At 39.1% G+C, this 16,482-nt stretch overlaps 1 protein-coding gene across 4 annotated transcripts in view; it reads right to left on the bottom strand.

The window, feature by feature from the left end:
• Positions 1–16,482, bottom strand: part of NELL1 (neural EGFL like 1) — a 292,061-nt gene that overhangs the window by 100,445 nt on the left and 175,134 nt on the right. For 3 of the 4 annotated variants that reach the window (XM_056354990.1, XM_056354987.1, XM_056354989.1), the window contains exon 14: positions 15,830–15,952. The exons of the other annotated variant lie outside the window; for it this stretch is intronic. In XM_056354990.1, the coding sequence (XP_056210965.1) occupies positions 15,830–15,952 (123 nt within the window). The remainder of the gene's footprint in view (positions 1–15,829; positions 15,953–16,482) is intronic. 4 annotated transcript variants of the gene reach the window in all.

Below are 16,482 nucleotides of genomic sequence, written 5' to 3'. Positions count from 1 at the left end.
CGACTCAGTGATACAACACAGCACTGCAGAATTCACACAACCTGGATTTGAAGGGATCCCATGAAAAAGGCTGATGAGAGCAAAGACAGCCCATCCATACAGGCTGCATTCAACAAACCAGGTTTAGTACCAACCTCATCTGATCACTGCAATGACTTAGCGTATGTACTCCATCTTAAAGGTGTTTTCCAACCTAAAATGATTCTACAACTCTACAAACCCAGCACAGAAGCTGGTGTCAGTTTCAGAAAATTTGTTCTAACACAGACATTCCATAGAATATGTTATCAATATGTCAAATCTACACAGCATAGCAAATGCCCTAGTCAAAAAAGAAAATATTAATAAATCACACTTTTCTCAAAAATCCAAGCAATTGCTGTCACAATCACACACAACTCACTGCAACAACACTGCAGTATTGGGCCTTAGAGGCTTTCTACTAGATCATTTGGTGATTTATTGGTATACCTATAGACAAAGTGGAAGCTATTCAAGTGATAAAAGTCAAAAAAGCTGTGCCACATCTTAAGAATTCTTCACGGTATGTATTTAACTACACAGTGAAAACAGTTTCATGTCAAGAGAAGCTAGAGTCAGCTCTCCTTTTTATTTGTGGGTTATATAGTCCTCATTTGTTTTAAAGCAATTGACCAGCTCAACGAATTATTACTGTTTTGCACTCAAATGTGCTTGAATTTCCTACTTTTCATTTAGCGATACAAATTCTGGCTTCTGGCACATATTTTTGAAGGAACAGACTTGCGATAAAACCATATTTTGGCAACGCAGCAGGCACAACTCAAACGTAACAGGAATATTGCAATTGTGTTGCACAAATGCTCCTTCCAGCACTGCGCACCTACACAGTGAGATCAATAAATATGATCTGCAACTGCTGAGGATCAGAGCTGAACATTCAAGCGTCTGCACTAGCTTTGGGCTTGGAAAACAAAAATTGCATTTAGCTTTGTGTTGGGTCAAACTTAGAGGATCTATGTGTCTTCACATCATTTTTTACCCAGTACTCACTTCCCTGCATCCTTGAAATAACGCAATAAAAAGATTTCACGTCAGCTAGTCGACATCGCAAGTGAAATGCAAATAACCCTGCTAGCAGAAGATATTTTTATATGATCTATCACCAATATAATTGTCATACATTCATGAGAAAGTCTCACCTGACTTACTGGAAGACTTTTCAAATTATTAAAGTTTAATGAGAAATACCTAACGTGACTGAATAAGGTTGATTATTTAACTGGGGACCTCTGTGAAAAGGCAGGTAGCTGGGTTCAACAGTAACTCTGGTAATTATATTAGCATCTTAATTACATAAAAATAATAGTGGCAACCTGACAGAAAGTAATAAATTGACTTCAGGTTACTAAATACGAAGAGTGCATCTCTCACAAGGCTCCAGAGCTGCCTGAGCTAGCACTGAGCAAGACAGGACACTGGAGGCAGCAAAGCAGCTGCTGTACTTGGCTCCGAGGGCACCGCTAAGCTCCCACTGCTCGGCACAGCCCGTGACGCACTGGGGTCAACGAGTCCCCAGCTTCCTGCACCCAGCGCCCTTTGCGTGCTCTGGCCACCGTGGTTCCATTCCACAATGTGGAGATGCTCTCAGTCTTCTCCCTTTGCTAAGTGTAAGCAGAATTCAAATATTATTGCATGGAAGTTTCTACTGTCCTCCTTTCTACTAAGACCGCTTACTTTTGTGACATTTCCACATCCACAGCCATTTATCACTGCACACACTAAAAAGGCCATGTTAAAGCCTCTGAATGTGTGTTCAACAGCCCTCACGAACAAATGTCACTGTCCACATAAATCTGAATAACTGCCTGCAGAGGCACACACTCCAGCATCCTCCACGTACTGCACATTTTATCAACTAGTGTATAACCACCTGTAGGGTTAAAATCATTTCCCTTAAATTAGAAGTATTTTCATCCTTGTACAGCAGAGGCAGTCTGTGGATGAGAGAAGTGCTTAAGTGGCTTAGCTAAGTGGAGATAAATGTTGCTTTTGCAGTATGTTGAAGTCGCCAATATGAGACACATGAACGCAGCCTATGACGCTTCAGAACAATCAGTCCTGCCGAGCATTTCAGCATTGCACTATGCTACAAATAAAAAATGCTAAGGGTCAGAAGAGTGCACGTGTTCTCTAAATGAAACAAACAAATTCTTAACAAAGATGCTTTTTCTGATGATACCTGCACAATTTCATAAGAATTAACAGCTTAAGCTCTTGCAGCAGTTTGAAATATTATCTGCCAAAGGGAATTTTCAAGGCAAGAACAGACTGTCTGTCCTCTTATATATTACCTCATTAACGTGTGCCTAGCATGCCTACCTGGAACAGATGGAAGCCTGACTGGACCTGTCCGGTAAAACCTAGGAGACAGTTTACAAGGTCTGTCAGGGTCACAGTGTCAGAAAGAACATTAATGTTTAAGCAACAATTAAATAACTATATTGAAATGCAAATACACTATGTCAGGTTTGCTAACATTAAGCTCAGTCTACAGCACAGTTTATTTGCACCGAAGGCCAGCATATTTCTCACTGACTGCTGGAACATAGCAGCATAAAAGATTTTGAAGCCTATACAAAAATCACAGTTCAGAGCTTAGAAACACACCATAAAAGTACCTCAAATTATATTTCAAGATGTGTATCATACTTCTGTTTAATGTGCAATCTTCAGTTTTAAGTACTCAGCACAAAGAAACATTGTTTACAAATTCCTAACATCTACCTTTATCAGCAACAGCTAATTACACTTGTTTTCACGCAAGTGATTTCATGCATTAGGTATAATTTAACTGTATTACTAGGTGTAACTCTCCCCAGTAGACATCCAGACCAACAGGAACAGTAATGTAAGTAATACGTAAAGGAAAAATGCAGAAGGAAAGATCTAAAAAAAGCACTCGCATGCCTCAAATGCAGCATGGATGGAATCTAGGTAACTACATGCAAAAATGCCATCCAGCACTCTTCCTCAGTCCATCTCTCCAACCTACCCACTGAGCCCCATCAGAGATACCAGGCACCTCTGTTCTGCACAGAAAACTCGAGACAACACATAAACCTTTGGCACAGAATGAGGTGCTGTCAGCTGGAGTAAATGGAACACAAGCTGCCTCAGTCTGTGTGGACCCCCAGCCCCACTGTCCTCATGCCCAAGCACCCCACGAGTCTGCCAGGGGGTCCCACAAGAAAGCACCAACTTCTGCAAAAAGCCTTCAGCCTGGAGCCACACAGGTCCACAGGAATCAAGGCAAGGAGGACACGTCATCACCAATGCCCTGTGTAACTGTCTGCTGCTGAAGTACTTGTCCAGGAGTTGGGAAAAAGCGAGGGTTAACTCCCCCTCACTCCAGAAGAAATGAAACTGAGCTCCATCTCTTTCAGGAAAAAATGCACTGTGGCAAGGGAAGTGAGAGAGGTTTCCCATCTTTGTCTCTCTTGTCCCACAACTGAAGACATGGGAAACATGGGAGGAGAAAAGCAAGCACAAGGATACGCAGCTCCCTTAGTCGTAACAGCAAGCAGCCATAAGATGGGAAGTATATTGCCTGTCCTCCACTCCAGCTGTGTGCAGGTGCTTTTTTGTTTCTTTTTCTTTCACCTGATGAACATTTAATGCAATGGGTACAAATACTCAGTGGATCAACCCTTACCATCTAAGCTATTTCTGAATTGCAGTGCTTTTACAGCAGTAAACGACTAAGTAAATAACGGAGCACTCAAAATCACTTGGCAATAACCATTAGCAACCACTTACAGATTCCTACTCATTTTTATTTTGGCTCAGACTACGTCTCTGTGACGTCACTGAAATTTAGTTTCTAAATCTTCTTCTAAGCCCACTCTATTTGCCAAGGATTCAAAGATAAGCAGTAAGTGGATTTGGCTATTCAGTTATCCTTTCTTCAGATATGATGAGTTCAATATCCCCTCGATACCCACAGCAAAAGATGAACGCTTACTGTCTGTGTTTATTCTAACCCATGTGATATAAACACAGCAAAGCATATTCGGCATGAATAAACTAAAAAACTAAGTACCTAATTATGTACGTAGTCTCATTGGAGTCAATCACTTACTTTTAGTTAGACACATACCTTGCTCAGTCATGTCTAAAATTACCACATTAAGAATTTTCTCACTTGCCTCTCTGTGAAGGCTAAGGGAATACTGCGCTGTGCATGCAGGACTGATTTGATTACCTCAATCTTTTATTGGGAAATAACATATGTCATGGCAATGTCAGACGAGTATTGTTTCCTTTGTTCTGTTCAGAGGGAGGAAAGAATAGGTGTCAGGAAAGTAGTACAACCATGTGTCTCAGTAATAAAAGTGGCATATTAATGCGCATCCGTAAACCATTATAATTAATGCAGGGGAATGGATATTACCCACTTAAACTCTGCAAGTGTTCTAGTAGCTCCACACCCAACTGCCATTTTATTCCATCCCAGGGCTTTTCACTCACAGCAGTTCCTTTGCAAAGCCATCAGACACTGTGAAATCATTCGCTCAAGGGAATGGGTGGATACATTTTAATAGTACAAGTGACAGCTGAGAACAGTTATCCAGTCCGTTCATCAGTGGCAGCAAATGCATCCCATAATCTATGGCAGGCATATACGTACACCCTTGAGGCTACAATATAATTAACAGGCTACAAAGGAAGATGGACGTGCACAAAGATAGGGATGTGTATTACTTTTTTAAAAAAAACAGAAGATACATTTGTGAATTTTACATCATTTTAAAATTTCAAGCCCTACTTGATGTGCCTGTGTAGCGTGTAACATGTAGCCTTCAAATAAATAGTCAGGTTTGAAGTTCAGCTTCAAAAATCCAGCCTGACAATTCCCATCTTTATGCACACAGTCAGAAAAAAAGAGAGAGAGAGAGGAAAAAAAAAAACCTGCAAGCTGCAAGCACCATCAAGGTGACACACTAAGATGCTTAGGTATTTATCGGCAGAATAACAACATAGGTCACACAGCTCTGGCCCTTCAGGAATACCCAAATAGAAACTCTTAGGTTTTATGACATACAAATTGTTCATTTTTACTCTTGGCTGACTGAATTTTAAATCACATTGAAAGGTGGGACCCCTTCAATTCCCACCTCTACTTGGTTTACTTTACCTTCTAATTCCCTCTGCACATAATGTGTTCTAAGCTATTTTAATTCACATTCTTCTTGTAGTTCGTGTACTGAATTCATCTAATAATTCATTTTGATGATACAATCTTCAAAGCATCATTTGGAGTTTTTTAGTATGTTCTGGAATAGATTATTTTTCAATGCTACATTTCTTTCAGGTACCATTCACAGTATACTCCTTAAGCTTGCCATTATTCTTGTACTTAGCATATGCTCGCTTAGCATAGCCACATTTATTATTTCTACCGTTGAACACTTTAGATAAGAACTCTATACACACACAGGGGTGCCTCAACTTTTCAGCATGTTGCAGAGGCTAAAACACCAGCAACCCTGTGAAACAGTTGAACTGGAAAATCTTTCCAGACAAAAAAATGCAAATTGTCCCATCAAATATCTGCAGGGCTTCCAGGTTGGCCACTCCCAGTGCTCATCAACAAATAAATGCAACCTCCCAAACTAATAAGCCAACCAACATAACTCATGTGACATAAGCGATACCTACACGCAGAGCAATCCAAGTTTTCCTTAGCATAAAATACCATGTTCGGTAATTTGGTCAAGTAAACCATTTGTACTCAATTTTCTCCTGTACTGGATATCTACCAGAAGCTGCACTGTAGCGGAAAATCCTCCTGTTTTTCACAATAAGAAACAGGTAATTGTTTTTTTTGTTTTGTTTTGTTTTGTTTTTTTACTCTCTCCCTTGTCCCTGGGCCCCCACTTTGACTGAGATTTGAAGGTTATGCCCTTTGCCATGTCTCTGAATCATTTCTGTTTGTAAATGTTTAATCACACCCTCGAATATTCTTCCAGCATTCATCATATTTCACAATGGTGCATGAGCCAGACCAAGGCAGGAGAGGGCAAAGCCACAGAGGAAAGATGCAGCTGGGGAACAGAGAGAATGGGAGATGACGAGGACTGCAGGAGCTGCGGAGAGGAAAGTCAAATGTAACACACTTGCCTGGGAACCTGGAACTGAACCCTATTTCCCACACAATCCTCCAACAGCAGGACCACAAAGAATAACATCATCCTTGTCAAGTCATGGAAAAACATCAGAGCGTGTGCTACAGGCCCTTCCTGAGAACCTGGACAAATGCCCAAACGACTAAACCCCCCTGCTACACTGATTCCAGAGAGCTAACGGAAAGGCAGCTAAGGCACATTTTCCCTCCACCGCAATCATTTCATAAGAGCAATATAGATTGGTTTCTGAAGGACCTGGTAACACCCTAAATTCAGTACAGATACTGGGACAGTAGCTCATCGGGTCACATAATAAACAACCGAAATAACTAACACTACTTACTCTCAGGAGTTCATCTCCTTCGCTGATTGAAATGTCTATACTGCACACTGAAGGGGGCAGAGGGACCAAAACCCCCACACCACCTGTCATTTTATCAGTAAGGACTGTATTTCAGCAGCGGATGCAAGTGACTTAGGACTGAATAGGTGACCTAAATTTTATATAAACTCAAATGCTTGATTTTGGAGTCTTAATGTTTCTTTTGGTTTGATTCCTTAGGTATTTATAAAATGCTTTTGATAGTTTATGTGGAGAAATCACAGTCCAATAGTTTAGGAACAGACCTGTCAGTCTGGGAACAGCATCTGAATCCTGTACCAGATAATGACTGTGTGTGTCACGTTTGACAAATCACTTGGTGTTTTTACTGGTTTACTGTAGTGTGGGAAATTCATAAGAACAGGAGGCTGAAAGGAGTTTTCTGGCTGGAGTCTATTCCTCTGCTATGGTTAAGAACAGCCCCACAAACCTCCTTTGAAAAATCTCAGGGACCCCTCTGTACGAACAAGTAACACATAAATAAATGGCTATTACCCTTACCCAAAAGGGTTTGCTCCAATATGAATCATAGTCAGCAGAACGTAAAAATATATCAACTAACGTCATTCCAGAGGGCCTACTAGCCCAGCATCCTCTCTGACTACAGCCCATAATGAACGTCAAGGGAAAGAACAGTGCAAGTATCTGGTGACACTTCCTGAAAATTCCCCATGACCTTCCTCAAATCAAGTACTGTCCACCCACTGGCTGGGATTTTTCTTCTGACATGCAGCAGCTTTTTCAGTCTGACTAGCCTCCTCACCACCCTGTGGCCAAGAGTTCTCCGGATTAATTATGTACTGTGTGAAAAAGTACTTCCTTTGGCATCGGGGTGACAGTGCAGTAGTACTACTGTTGCGAAAACCAGTAACTGCAATGCTCTTATTTTACATTTTGGCAAGATATTTATATTCCATTTTCAATACTGTTTGGTTACGTTCTACAGGGAATAGAAAGAAATTCATGTTTTTTGGCATCCCCTTGCCTTCTAATGTGCCTGCTCTGTATACATTAATCCTGAAATGGTTGCACGCTGTAACTGATTTCACAGGAGAGCGCTCTGTGCTACTATTGCTATGGTGCTCCTACTGCAGCAGAGTCAAGCCTATGCTGCCATAGGCTTTGTGCAGTGATGTATTTCAAGATGCTCTTACTGAACTGATTTTTCCCACCCACCATGAAAAAATAAGTACTTTGTTCCAAATAATTGCATGGCAAACTCCCAGGGCAGGCCAGGAGAGTCACAGGTCTAAATAGACTGGGTTTCACACATCAGGAGGATTACACGTTTAAAGCAGACAGCACTGCAGACCAAACAACTGACCACCATGTCTGTTGCTCTACTGTCAAAAAAGCAGTAAAGCATAGCTAATGAGTTCTTTGAATGAAAGGTGTATTTAATACTTAATAATTGACAATCTGCTCAAATTTTAGATTTTAATACTAGAGGAAGAAAGAAAAAAGTAATAATTTGGCAAACATGGATGAACCATACTAGCAGCATTAGAAAGCTTCTCTTGACTTCAGGAAACCCTGGACTGGGCCCCTCAAGGGGTTCTGTGACAGAGCCCTGGGAGGCGATACAACTGCTGCCAAGTGCAAAGAATTACTGATTGAGGTGATCTCGAACAGAGGGTAGAAAATAAATATAATTTATGGTGCAGACATTACATATGAAGTAAAACCTTCAGACTTTTGCTGTTATTAACTACTCTTTCAAAGGAGAAAGCAACAAATATTGAGATAGTCCCATGTTCCTATTAATCCCAGTTTTACTGCCCAGGAGATTGTGGGGAACATACCTGTTAAATTGTCGTCATCTTCTAAATCTTCTCTACATGCCTTATAGGACCCTGATCCTAGAGTGAACTGCCTATTCTAAACATACGCATGTAAACCAAAGCAACAGGAGACAGTAAGCGACTGAGTCAGCGAGAGAATCACCAGTTCAGAATCTGAACCTAGGAACCCTCATAAACATTCATGTGTAAGTCTGCTGAGCCCTTTGGACTTACTCACACAAGCAGAAAAACCTGTCAGATTAAGCTTTAAAATATTTCAGGTAACTACAGCATTTCCCTCCTCTATAGAGATACAGCAGTTGCTCTGGACTAGACCACTTCTTCAGCAAGCGCAAATCTGTGCTACGCTCTTTTAAATCCAGAGCAGTGAGACAATCTGTGACAGTAAAGAGACCAGGACTTGGATTCAGACAAGTTACGTTAATCATGATTTTTAAATGATCTATTTCCATAGCTGATGTGCATTCTAAATCATCTTGAAAATCTCAGACACAGAGCAGGACTCAATCAGCAGGAAATGCTGTGCCCTTAGAGAGGCTGTAAAATTGGACTGCACAGTGGTGGATGTATAGCTTAGTTCTTAATAAAAAAATAATTATGCCTCAATTTCAACGTCTCAGATGACTAAATCTAGGCAAAGACATTTTAAGGGCAAGAAAAAATTATCATAAAACATTTTAATTTCATCAAAATTATTTTCAATTACCGTCCAAAACCAAACCAAGAACAACATTAGAACTGAAGGAGCTTTAAAAGGATGTGGCAAATAATTCCCAAAGGGATTTCATGTAAGTCAAAATCCAAACACAAACATAGCAATTATGCTGACTGTACCACATTTGATAACTATCTCATCAGGAACAAAAATACAAATATTTTTGCATTAAAACGTCACATTTTCTTTTTTATTAACACAGTGGATTTGGGACTATAGAAAATCTAGCGGCTTCAATCATACTGTCTTCACTCTGAGTCCAAGCATGCTAGTTTTAGAATGAAAAATCTGCCAGAACCTTAATTGCACTGTTGTATAAATATATATTGGTTTAAAATTATTACATCAGTTACAACTACAATGCTTCACTCAAAAAGCGTGAGTATCCCGTGTCTTAAACTTGGCACGGCACTTTGCACAAGTGCCGTGTGACACCAAAATGTGTGTGAATGCACTTATCTGCTTTTGGAGTGATTTGTTCACTATGTATTAGGTATAAAAAAACTACACAAAGCTCAAGACTGTGAAGAATGAAGATGAGAACCTCAGCATGACTCAAACTCCCATATTCTTTCATAACACTTGCAAATATAACACCAAAACAGCAATTAAAGCTGTGATAAGGCATATCAACCATTCAAAGCCCTACAGCTACACAAATAGAAGGCTATACAGAAAGACACATCTGCTCCTTCCCACCATAGTCTTGCCCTACATATTATTCATGACTCACTCTGATGCTCCATAAAGGCTTTCAACTCCACCTCCAACAGACACACACACACAAATGCAAAAAACATAAACCTAAGTGGCAGTTAGTCACCTCACAGTGATCTGATATGCTTTACTATCAAGATATCAGTCTCATGTTGCTGGCATCTAAAGTTAACCTACCTTAGCATTGCTGATGTCAATCTGAAAGGGCGACACAAAAAAGCCAACAGCCCAACACAGAAATAACCAGAGACACTGGTGGGTTTGTTGAGTTTTTTATCTTTTAACTCTTCCTAGGAATATTCTTGAGTGTTTTTCATAGCAGGTGAAATTTCATAACAGATGATAATTTCTTTGTCTTTAGTCATCTATTTACTACATCACTATATAATGCCTACACATTGGAAGGTACACTCTTTCATGGGCACATCTTTCAAATTATTAAGTATATTTCAGACTATGAATTACTTTAAAAAATACCTGCTTGGAAACAAAGCAGAAAACTGCAAAAGAAAGAAAGCTCTGACTGCCATTTGTTAAAACATATCCATCTAATTACAATTTATGATTAAATCAGTGGAAAAGAGGCTAACAATGATTTACATCAAACAGAAGCAATTTTCAAGCCTGTGATGTACTCTAGTCATCAGTAAACATTCTGAAAGTATTACGAAGAAAGGCTCCACATGATTGTTTCCATTACCCTTATAAAAGATAAAGAGTATCTGTTCGAAATCAGGTTTCTTTTCATATCAGGTTCCCACTAAGTTTGTGAAGTCACCAGTAGGTTCATTAATAATAACTGCACTCCCAAACACAGCTTCCAAGCCAAATATATACAAAGAACCACAGAACCACTAAGAAACTAATCCAGACTTCCAGAATACACCAGAAGAACTGAGCGATTTAAAAAAATGGCTTTTGGCTCAAAGACTCCACCATACACTGAGATGTAAACCCTTGTCTCCTGTGAAATACTGCAGATGAATATTAGAAGAAGGGGGGCGGGGGAAATACCATATTCCACACACTGGCAGAAATAAACCATTTTGCAGCCTGAATGCTAATTAGAATAAACACTGTTTTGATTTTATTTCACAATACCTGGTGTTTCTCTGCCCAGGCATCAGTCATATTGCTCACATTTGCTTTAAGGTTTATGACTGTAACTAAGTCCACCTCATTTAATCATTCTAATAAATCTACACCTCAGTAGAAACCACTAAATGAGATATTAATAGCACACTAAATATACCTCTTAGACAGACTACACAAGTAAAATATTGAAGTACTATGAAAAATATTTGCACTTGTTTAAGTGCTAGACTTCTGTTCATTCCCTGCTACAGAGATATATGAAAAAAAGATCAGCAAACACACCTTGTCCATGCTTCAGAAAAATTGCCCATTTACCATTCTAGTATATTCAAGGACACTTCTATTTTTCTGATAATATATGAAGACTTCTACAGGCACAATTTATACTTTAAAACAAATATTTGAAACTAAATACCACGAGATAGGAAAAGGCTTGTATACTACACCTAGGTCTCCTCATACAAAAGAAAACAGATGGCAACAAAACATTGACGGTGACTCGCAGATTGTTCAGGCTGAAAAGTCAGATCTATAGCCCCTACAAAATCTGGCAGGTGGGGTTTTGTTGGTTTGTTTTAAAGCATTTAATCCTAAATGTCACCAATTATTTTAGGAAACCTGCTGATGTTTCAGTATATCTTGGCTCCTTTCCTGGACTTAGTCGGCAGTACAAGACATGCTCTGTAAGAGCCTTCTGCTGAACTGTAGGGCTGTACATCCCCCAGAAAAGATTCTCTACCATCTCACTAAGGTGAAGTGGGCTGTGGAGCACAGGGTCCTTCATGTTTTAACAAATGGCACATCCCACCTTGGTATGTCACTTGAACAGCATGAGGTGCAACACTGCCAAGTGGAACTGGAACTAAAACTCATCAAGACAAAGAGCAGAGAAAGATGTTGTCCCTGTACACGTTTTCCAGCCTCCCAGAGTCAAGCCCAGGTTTCACACAGAAACACTGCAACAGTACACAGACCGAAAGCCTCTGTAGTTCAAAGATGGTGTTTATCTCTCTCTTCAATATCCCCACTTCTTCGGCTAGAGTCATAACAGAGACTTTTACTCATTTTAGACATGACAGAGTTTTACTCTCACGCACGCAACCCTGTCTGCGGGTGACAGGTTATTCATAAACGTGGCTGTCCTCGGAAACTAAGACTTCTTTCATCTAACCATTGCCACTGAACACCCATCCCGACAGGCGCACTGCCAAATGCCATGTTGTACAAGGCAGTCGTTTGCCCACCACACATTTTTTTTTAACTAAAACATTCAGTTGCTAAACCAATTTTTATCATCTTTCCCTTCTACCCTAAATTGTCTTTATGCTGCACTATTAAATCCCATCCTGAAGTTTAGTGAAATTACTCCAATTGTCCTTATTCCACTCTCACCTAAGAATTCTGTAATTCATTTACAGAATTCAGGTAAAAGGGCATAGCATGAGTCTTACATTACTCACCTACAACTTCTTCTGTTTCCCAAATCACTCTTAGGTCTTTTGATAATATTTTTTTAAAAGTTTCCTTCACAGAAAACAGCAAGTTAAGAAATCTGTAACTTCAGAATATCTCTCTCTTCAACTAGTTATACCTCTGTCCTCTGCCTTTAATGCTGTCATTTCTTCCAGCAAAGATCTCCCTATTGTACTTCTCATTTCCTAAAGAAATCCTAAAATATAATCTGTCTGATTGTGGGTCCGGTATTCTGTCAAATTTACCAAAGGCAATGGCACAGCATCGTACTGCCTTGTCCTCTCAGCTCACCTCTGCTTCATTCCATTCTGATCTACTGCCAAAATTTCCGTGTCTGAGGTGCTACAGCCCACTTCTTACAGTGAAATTTAGAGCATCCATAGGAAATAAGTCATATTTGTCTCTATTACATGGTCTCACTCTTTATACATTGGTAACTCTTCTTGCACTCATCTCCACTTCTCTTTCCCTTTTTATGTCACTTAAACCATGTCAGTATCTTTTTTAATGCAGAAGTGCATTTGGTCTCGGTCTGCGCCCTTTTCCACTACCTCCCTCCCTGACAGTTTCCACATCTAGCTTGACACAATCCGGTCCTTTAATTACATAGTCTCGTCTACCACATTTACAGTAAAGCAATTCCTTATGCATGAAATTTATTTTTCTACTCAAGAAGTGTGACAGCCTGATTACACAGGTGTTTTTCAGGTTGTTTTTTTTTAAGTATTTGGTTTCCTATTGATCATTGGGTTTTGTTTTCATTTCTAAATCCTCAGCAATCATAATACTCACATTGAGACAATTTCCATCCTTTTTACTTCTCCACACTATTCACAAAAAATGCAAACATCACAAATTCCTGCCAGAGTAATTTCACTATATTTAGTTCACCATGTTTAATTTAACTACACATACGTTTTCTTTTCTAAAATGCAAATAACAGTATTCTAGAGTTTCTGTAAAGACTATCACAGTGTTATACAGTACAGTCAAAGAGGAACATTACTCTGATTTTACTTTTTATAACATTGCTAAAATAGTTCGTTGAAATAGATTGTAGAATCAAGCACAAAGCCAGTCCTTTTCTCTCATCATAAAATCATCATTTTTCTTGTTATGGTTTTGCTGGAAAATATTAATAATATTTCTTATTGAATTACAGAGATATGTTATCTCAGTAGTAGTTGGAACAAGTGTTTTGAGTATGCACACATCTATAACATGTAAACATGTATAAAGCGCTTGCAGATAACTTGAGGGGAAATGTTTATTATATCTTCAGATGATATTACATTAAATTTATTGCCCTGGCTTATGTCTATTTTTTCCTAACCTATGATGCCTGAAGATATAGCCCCAAAACTACTACAGGACAACATAAGCAGTTTACAGTTGTCTTGACACATCCACACCTCTTCCTTTGTGCCAAGCCTAGCATTCGTGCAAAGAAACCAGTGTGACTGTGACTGGTAATGTATCACTGCTACACTTGGAAAAAAGAGGCTAAAGTGTGGTTTCTGGTGTTACCACAGGCAGAATGGGAACATGCATTCAATTTGCAATCCAAACTTGTAAAAACCTCAAGCAACCATAGAACCACAGGCTGAGAAACTCAGACCACTACTTTACATTGAACGATTTATTATTTACTGAAATGTACACAATTCTATTAGCGGGTTTGCAATAATAACTATTCCATGCAGTGCCAGATTATTCTTATCCCTAGAGACCTTAATAATTATTAGACTGCAACCTCCTTTCCATAATTTCCAGTTTCCTTTCCAATTTATGCTTCCCATTCAGAATATAAGAATGCGCTTTGTTTCCACTATTTCCACAGACACCTGTCTCAAAAAGGCAACTAAAACTACATTCACATGTAGTGATATTCAAGGTGCATAATAAAATGTGCAATTCAAGGCACACTAAAAAATATATGTAATATATATTTTTTCCACGACTCAGATTTCAACAGAATATTGAGGGGAAATCATTACTGCATTTCTCCAGTGCAATTTCGCGACTTCAACATTATTAGATTAATAAATATATAGTAGGAATTTCACTTTGAGTTTCTGGCACATCAAATGAAATACCCAGGTGTGCAAATGAAGAAAACCAGTGTGAAAACACAGTTTTTATGAACAAATCCAAACATGCCTGTTTCAAAGAAATATTATTAAGGGTTTATCTTGTTGTATTACCCTCAGAAAAAAAAATATCACCACCGTCAGACAGGCTGTTCACTCAGACTTCCCTGAAACTATAGTAGTCTATGCTGCAATTTACATTTACTGTAATCAAAAACTAAAAACATACCACAGTGAGTTTCTCCTGTGTCACCTGCTGATCTTCAATATAGACAGACAGAGGGTTAACTTGCCCTCCCTTTTCATAACATTTTTGTTTTCCTTCTTAAATCCTTACTAACCATTTTAGAGTTTAAAACACAAGGATGCACCTGTGCAGAGGGACAGTATCCAAAAAAAGTGATACCAAAAGCAATCAAATGGTATATGCAAATGCAGTAGCTGACCAGCTAATCCTGGTGAAGAACTTCAGCCTGAACCAGGAATGACATCAATCGTCATTCTCCTTTAAGGAACTGCTTGGCCAAATTACAACATTCTGGAAAATTCAGCCTCTTATGCCCCCAAACTTTGCAAAATATTTTACCCAGTACATTCCTCAACTTCGATAGCTATCATTTAAAAAAAATAATTTGTTAGGTTTTTATTACTGTAATTCTCTTTATAAATTCAGAAAGTATGCAATTTCAGATGAAACAATAGACTTTTGTAAGACAAATATAGTTCATATAGTACTTCATGACACAACCTTCACTAAGCCAACTATTCAACATATTCCTTCCTCTGTCTTTATATTATTTGCTTTTCTTTCTGTACAGAAAGAAAACCAAAAAAACTCATGATAAATAAATGATCTACCACTTCACAGAAAGCATGGGTGGCTATCAGTATTTCTTGTTTACATAACTGAGAAATCTTCAAAATACACATTTAAAGGTAAAGATTTTAAAAGTAAAAATAAAAAAATTAAAAATCCCTATTCCAATGCAAGTAATCAAATAACCACCATATGATGTTAGCGTAAAACACAATTATCCTAATTTAAAAGGCACCTGACTAAATCTTAAAAGCCAAAGGTGACAACACATACCATCCACAGTTTATAAAACAATGATCACTTAATAGCTGATACTAGCTCAAATGACAGTATAAGGTGACAGTAAATGAAAAGTTCTTCTAGCATTCCAAGAACTATTTCCTTCTTGCTAAGAATTTATGCACAAATCAATTCCCATCATCTCCATGCATACTCCATTTGCCAGCTGATAAATCTTACAGCAAATGATTGACAGAAGCCAGCCATCACACGTTACCAGAACATAGGTGAATGTCAGAAAACATTACCAGAGTTTGCCACTTTCACAGTGTTTCTAGATCCACCGACTTACCCCGGCAGATGGTCCCGTTGCCCACATATCCGGGTTTGCAGGTGCAGCTATGTCCCCTGACAGTGTTCGTGCAGATCGCATTCTCATCACAGTTATGCTGCCCGCTGCCACACTCATCGTGCTCTACAGGAGGAAGGGGGAAAAGGGGCAGGGGGAGGGAAGTGGAGGGGGTAAAAATTACAAGAGACAGTGAGCTTTGCAGTGTGATGATGTGGCATTTAAAACCCAAGTGGAATAACAAGGTTGCCACAATGGCTGAATGCTGGGAGTTGGTGCAGGAGGCAGCTATGGGCCTGCTTCAGTTACGAAACTCAACATGTGCCTGGTGACAGTAGGTTATTTAGGTTCAACAACAGGAAAAGGAAGAATCAGTGAGGAGGCAAAGTATGTCTGTGACAAAAACCCACAAAGAAGATTACCACTGAAAAATATCTGCTGTGAAGACTAACCTTCACATCGCTGTCCATCACCAACAGTAACAAGCGTTAATACAAGGTAAGCAAATACAAGAGGGGCCCTAAGTGCACGTCCTTTAAATGCGCAGTTCAGTTGTCACAGCCACTTGCTCAATGCATGCTGTGCCGACTCTCTAGTAGCATGTAAAAACATTTTACATTTTTAGAGCACCATTCACACCGTCGAACCCCAAAGAG

Source organism: Falco biarmicus, chromosome 10 (genome assembly GCF_023638135.1).
Source record: "Falco biarmicus isolate bFalBia1 chromosome 10, bFalBia1.pri, whole genome shotgun sequence".
Taxonomy (NCBI): domain Eukaryota; kingdom Metazoa; phylum Chordata; class Aves; order Falconiformes; family Falconidae; genus Falco; species Falco biarmicus.
The sequence above is the reverse complement of the archived record's forward strand: the minus strand, read 5'-3'. Positions and strand labels throughout refer to the sequence as shown.